This window comes from Dipteris shenzhenensis, chromosome 27, assembly GCF_047967505.1.
Source record: "Dipteris shenzhenensis isolate YYH24624 ecotype China chromosome 27, Dip_SZ_1.0, whole genome shotgun sequence".
Taxonomy (NCBI): Eukaryota; Viridiplantae; Streptophyta; class Polypodiopsida; order Gleicheniales; family Dipteridaceae; genus Dipteris; species Dipteris shenzhenensis.
In genome coordinates this window covers 31,437,564-31,444,342 of record NC_141622.1, presented here as the reverse complement: position 1 = coordinate 31,444,342, position 6,779 = coordinate 31,437,564, and the positions used below count along the sequence as shown (strand labels likewise).

At 42.6% G+C, this 6,779-nt stretch overlaps 1 protein-coding gene across 1 annotated transcript; it reads right to left on the bottom strand.

Annotated features, from left to right (window-relative positions):
• Positions 1–2,562: 2,562 nt before the first annotated feature.
• On the bottom strand, positions 2,563–6,028 carry LOC147884167 (uncharacterized). The gene is made up of 2 exons (XM_087398525.1): positions 5,155–6,028; positions 2,563–3,653 (listed from the first exon to the last, which is right to left on the bottom strand). Exons 1-2 carry the CDS (start codon positions 5,387–5,389, stop codon positions 2,827–2,829), a joined length of 1,062 nt encoding a protein of 353 aa, XP_087254651.1. The 5' UTR covers positions 5,390–6,028; the 3' UTR covers positions 2,563–2,826.
• Positions 6,029–6,779: the final 751 nt, after the last annotated feature.

Below are 6,779 nucleotides of genomic sequence, written 5' to 3'. Positions count from 1 at the left end.
TGCACATTTATGTACAGGATCATAAGTTGTACCCATTGTACATGCTTCCACTACATAGTCATTGCGCTCACATACGCACATACTACTCTGATTTTTTCATGTTTTTTTTTCAGTTTTGGATGCTATCATATGCACCAAAAGAAATCCAAAAAGATTTTGTACATGCACCCTCTACTTACCCAGTGCAATTTAAGAAAGGTTTGAGGATAGTGTAAATTGCACTATCTAGATAGGGTTCATAGGGCAAATCCTAACCCTAACCCTAAGTGGTTCTCATGTATATATTCATGTTTATGTTCAATACAACATAGTGTATAGGTAGCTATATCATATGCACTCCTCTCTCTCTCTCTCTCTCTCTCTCTCTCTCTCTCTCTCTCTTACCCCCCCCAACTTTATCAGAAATGGTTTGTGGTGTGCATTGCAGATTGGCAGAAGTCATACAATGAACAAGAAAATGACTATACATGATATGCACTAGAATTGATATCTCTTTGTTGTGCTAGTGAGCATTTTGTATATTTGCTTGTTCTTCAAATGAGTAATTTTTGGCAAAATTTATGAAAGAGATAATAGTATTGTGGCAAAAATTGGCAAGCACTTCTTGAATCGTGGGAAAATTTGGCAAGCACTTCCTACATTGTGGGAGAAATTAGCAAGGCACTTCCTGAACTACTTATCTTGCCAGCTAGCCATCGTGAAAGTGTGAAGCATGTATTTTGGGATGGATTGAACCAAAAACTACTCTACAAGATACCTCGGCTTAGTGCTCTTATACTATAGTAGCCATATCTTTTTCTTCGATATTATAATAGCCATATCTTTTTCTTTAATCCTTTAAATCTCCTCCATTTTAGAGCAGCAGGGATGTCTTTCCTCATTTCATTTGGGTGGATATCATATTGCCTCTTCTTCATATTACAATCCGTGCATGTGGCACAAATGCATTCAATGTGGTGCCACTTAGAGTCTCCATTTGGATAGACTAATGGCTTCCCGTAGAGACCTTAGGCTACAAAACTTGGTGCTACCTTTGAACGAGGCAGGTTGTAGGGCGATAGGACGAGAATGTTCTTTGCAGGGTGGCAGGATGAGAATGACTTTAATGTTCAAAGATTTACATAGAAAGGGGTGAAATTTTTTGAAAGTTCATGGGAATACAAAATCTTTCAACCGCCATGATTTCCCCCCTCTGGTCATATATGTCAGCAAAATTGGATATACTGGTTGCCCTCAAGCGAGTGCAATGTGGACCAAATTTCTTTAAAATACAAATAGGTCAAAGGGCATGCTACCGGGTTTGATGTTGTATATTATGAAATGCAATGACCGTTGACATGCTTATGAGCCATATAGCAAGCAAGTGCATGGAAAAATAACTAATACAAAATTGTAAATAGTGTTGAATTTATTAAAAGATCCTTGCACATGAACAAATTGCACAATTTTAAATTGTTACATTCTAGGGTGAATACCAATATCACCAACTATCAATGTTTTAAGACCGCCATGCAGTGGTCCCACTAGTTTGGATTCCAAATTTTTAATCTGTTTAGGTTTTTAACAAATCAAGGAAAAGTTATGGTGGGTGCCCTCAAATGGGTGTGGAAAATTTTAGCACAACATTGGAGGCCCTTAAACCATACCTAAGGTTCTCAATCAGATGTGTCCTTGAATTGAGGAGAACCTCACCTAGGGTACTTTTGAATGATTGCTTGGTTGCATGTATATTTAGAGCAAAATTCAAATATTTCTTCCATCTTTTTTTGGTCTCATGTTCAAGATTGAAATGTGTACTACAACTTGAAGATAGTTTATCAAATTCCATTGAGCAATGCATAAGTTATGACCCCAATGCATAAGTTATGGGTCAAGCAAGATATCTATATACAAAAAATGGCCTAAGACTCACCAAAAATGGTTGCACCCAAGCAAACAATGACCCAAGAAGGCTATCAAATGAACAACTGCAGCTTATAAGCAGAGTCTGAAGTCGACTTGCCTAATTAGCCACCCTCAACAAGTAGGCATAATGGAAAAGCATCTTGGATCACATAGATGGTGGACAATTCAAGATGATCAATTGCATAGATGGTGGATAATCTAAGCCTAAGTCTTACAAGAAACTCTCGTATGACAGGCTATAGAAGTCACAATTCTATGTAAGTGAAGCCAAATAAGGAAGGACCCTAAGTGCTATTAGCACAACTTTAAAAAATTTAGAATACAACTTACAAGAAAAGGTGTTAATATTGCCCAAACTTCAATACTTTTAGGGTTAAAGTTTTAAATCACAAAGAACGTTGGGGGATTGTTGCAAATCTTTTGGCATACAAACTTTCAATTTGAAATTTTCTTATTTAAAATAAAATTATCATGTAATAACTAACTTTTTTCTTTCGCATACTATCCAAAGGACAAGGAGCAAAAGATAATGGAGTAATAGGACATTATGATAAAATTAATCTATTAATAATAAAGATTTGATGTTCATCTAATTGATGAAAACCCATAGGATTGCTTAGGATGTTTTTGACACAAATTACATTTTATTAAGAATACTTAAATAAACACCTTGCTATATTACTTTAAGGCTTCACAAAAATAACAAATCTTGCATGAACCATACAAAAAGCATGCCAAGTTCTCTCGATCATATATCTTTGGAAGTTATATAAAAAGTGGTGCCTAGTGGCCAGCTAAGGTTATGAGGTAGCTAGAAGTGGTAATCGTATGAATATTTATTACATACCAAGTAAGAACTAACAAAGTGAGAAGGTGGTCATTTACAACAAACAAGTATGGGCTAATAAAGTAAGAAGGTGGTCATTTCCGACAAACCAAGCCTGATCCATTGGCTCCATCTGATCCACATTGAACGATTTTGTCGATGTATGTAGAGGGGATGGAGGTGTGGTCTACTGCCTTAGGAGAGGTCACACTAGAGGGGCTGAAGCGAGAGACACGACAATCAGTGGCAAAAATAGAGGAAGAGGAGAATCGATGCTCACCACCAAGGACAGGCATGGGCACATCACGCTTGATAGGGTTCACAAAGCCAGGGGCATATGTTTGGCCAAGCACACCTGCCACATGGTCGCTGAGGTGGAGGGAGTCGAAGCCAATCTCAAGGTGGGCATAGCAATCGTCGGGGCCGATCTCATAACCATGGATACGAGAGTCGTGTTGGGTAATGGGGACGACAGAGAGAGAGGCGGAGAGGTGACCGACGAGGTTGATGCGGACGGCATTGGTGGCAGCGGTGCGGGAGATGACGAGGTCGCCGCGTGGGGAGGTCCAAGAGGAGGTGGAGGCAGGAGCAAGGCCGAAGGAGGCAGAGAAAGGGGGGAGAGTAACACTGAGGCCATCGAAGTAGATGATGAGGTGGTCGATGTGGGGGTTCCAGGTGGCAGAGCGACGGGCGCCCACGTAGAGCTGATGGGGGCCCCACATGAAGGCGAGGGCCTGAACCCAGGTGAAGTCACGGGGGCGCCCCAGGGTTCTCTTGCCGATGAAGTGGGCGTTGATGTGGAGGTTATCGTCGGAAAGTATGCAGAAGTCGTGATCTTTCCGTCCATGGAAGTAGAACATTACGCCGTCCCCTCCCACGAATTTGGGATCCTGGCAGATCGATCCCTCCATGCCGCATCTTGCTGCACGCCCACGAACAACAAGCTGATGAGCACTAATCATAATTCACCCCAATCACAATTCTATCTTACAATCATCCACGTCCATAGATATCTTCAAAAAAGAAACGTAAAAAAGTCTGTCAACGTACAAAAATTCCGGCACCATTGTTCCTTATCAAAAGAATTGTGTTTTAGAGCACTGATTTCTATCGTTTTAGCGCTTCTGAGACATGTTGAAGCAAAAAATCCCAATTCTGTCTTACAATCATCCAAGTCGATAGATAACTCCAAAGAAAACGTAAAAGATATGTTAACGTACAAATATTCCGGCACCATTGTTTCTTCATCAGTTTTAAAGCAACGGATCTTATCGTTTTATCGCTTTTGAGTCCAGTTGTAGCAAAGAAACTGCCAGCTTTCCAATATTTGGCTCAGAAGATAATATAATCTCACAGATCGAGTCGAGAACACGGCAAAATAAACATGTTGGACGTACAAACATTCCGGTAAAATTAACTATGTCCTGCGCAATGCAGTCATTCAGCCGCCCTTCTGCCCGCAGAAGTGGGCTGGAAGCACGTTTACGTTATGCATAACCTTGCTGTTCATGAAGCTGCCTCTTGGCGAGGGTCATTATGCAAACAAGGCATCGCTTTGTCCAGGTAGCATCGCCCATTTTCCGAATGCCACCCTCTCCGTACCTGTTTTGGAACTAATCTTGAGGCCAAGACTGCAGCGCCAAGAAGGTGATGCTGGCCTGACTGTGAAAGAGCTCTAGGCACTGCCTATCTGGCCCCCAAAAGTCACGGACATTCCGGCTTCATGCAAGCAGACGTAACTCGTATGGCAATGGCCGGACCCTCATGAGTGTGGAGACTGTAACCTCCGAAGACCAATTCATATGGCTCACGAGTCACAGCTGCGTAAGCTCGGCCAATGTGAACTCAACTAAAGCTGAAACTGCTGAACCGTAAATGAACCACAACATTACACAGTGCACAATAGGAAGACGAATGCGCAATAACACGTAAGTTGAAGGTTAAATTCAAAGGACGGGACAGAGGACTCTGCAACGTTCGACACATTGCACCACTAGGACGAATATCTACAGTCATTAACAGCAGGGATATAAGCAAAGCAGGCTCAAAAAATTATTGTTAAGTTGCTCCTCAGCTCAGATAGTTTCCCTTCTCTGACTGATCATTCGGGACTGCAGATCGCTGAAAGTGTTGGACGGCTGCTAAAAGGCTAAGCAACTTCCTTCGAATTCAGCAAAGCTATGAGCTACACCTCCTCGCTAGCTTGAGCTTAGCACAAACTGGAAGATCGATCCGAAGCAAGTTCCATCAGTCTGCTGCTACACCTTACAGACTACTTGACCCTCAGAGTCACGCAAACTTAAGCATACTGAGTAGAAAGGAGACTAATTGACTGTAAACATTCACGTCCTCATCCTTTCAAAAGCGCGGCACTCCAAATTCTTTCATACAGTACATCCCAAAGGTTCAGTTAGGAAACTTACGGCACTCGACTATTCCGCAGAACTTGCAGGAGAGAGTGCAACGCGGGCATGACAATGGGCAGCTTATTACGCCATGACAGAAAGAAATGTATCCCTCGTCTGCTGGAGTCTTAGCGCTGCAGACTAACTCGTTTGGAGTAAGTGCTAACTCAGCGTTCACAACAACAAGCGCAAGCAGGGCACTAAGCATTACTGTCAAGAGAGCTCTTGTGGCCATAGTGGAAAAGATTCCCATCAGGCTGGAAAAGTTCTACTCAAAGAAACCTCGCCTCAATTGTCGAGCAGCTCTCCTCGTGGCGCTGGCTCACCCAAGCTCCGAGAAAGATAGCACCGGCCTCTCGTTATATCAGCTGTAAGACTCCAACCTTACCAGGGAAGAGGTAACTCTTTTGCAATGTCAAGGTGAGACATGAATGTTCGGAGAGGAATCATCACGGACAGATCCTCAAGAAATGGATGGTTCGGAGAGGAATCAACAAGCGCTGTGCCACCTCCTGCGCACCGAGAAAAACTGCATGCAGAAGGCTAGGCCAATCCTCAAGTCTGTGGTTCTTGCCTAGTTTTCCGTCCTTCACCTCGTGTATTTCTTCGGCGTCACGCTTCATCCATTGCATGGGCGGATTTCTCGTGGTAGAGCGATTTAAATTATGCTGCTGTACGTAGGTGTGTTCCAGTATATTTCATCTCTTCCAACTGCACGCGTCCAACGGAAGTAAATTGTTCTCCCACTTATTGAGCTGTGGTTCGAACTTTCGGCATGCAAACAAAAGCATGGCCCCCGTTCCTCGCTCATGTGTTTCCGTTCAAATCTCAATACCAGATGATTTCTTCTCCAGCGAGCATTTCTGTTTTACACAATTGTTATTTCTTGAAGTATTCATAGAAGAAGTAACGTGCTCCGTTGGAAATAGGAACGGGAGGTAAAGTTCTGGTGGCAGAGGGATAACATGTGGAGGAGCCATTACTGAGGAATCGCGAGTGATCAGGCACATGCAAAAAGGCGTGCAAACGCAACTGCATAATGAAAGGCATCGATCGTAATGTTTTGTCTGGACGAATCATACGGACCCATTCGTTCACACGAGAAAGTTAAAGATAGTGGGTGGCAAAACTGAGAAGTTCAGCTTTTTGTAACATCAGCGGGCTACGGCATTATGACCTCCATCATGGAGTAGTGTTCACAGAAAATATTTTTCTTACAAAACTTTGGAGTTTCAAAATTTTGAAGTTTCTTCTTGTGAATTTGTAGATATTTAAGCTAAACCGAGCCCGTGCTTTACACAGGCAAAGATGCATGACCATCCTCACGCACTTCCCATTTGAAGGTGGATCTTCTAAAATTTTGGCTAAGTCTTAACCCATGGCTCTTAGACCTTCCATCTCCTCCTTTCATTCCCTTAACGACATGACCATCCTTAACCACCCCCATCTTAAGGTGGATCTTTGATTCTTAAATTTTGGCTAAGTCTTAACCATGGCTCTAAGACCTTCCATCTCCTCCTTTCATTCCATTAACCTTCCATCTCCTCCTTCCTCGAGAAGGTGACCTTCTATCTCCTCGATTCCATTGACATTCTATCTCCTCCATTTGTCTTTCCATCTCCTCTTGGTATCTAAGCCTCCAT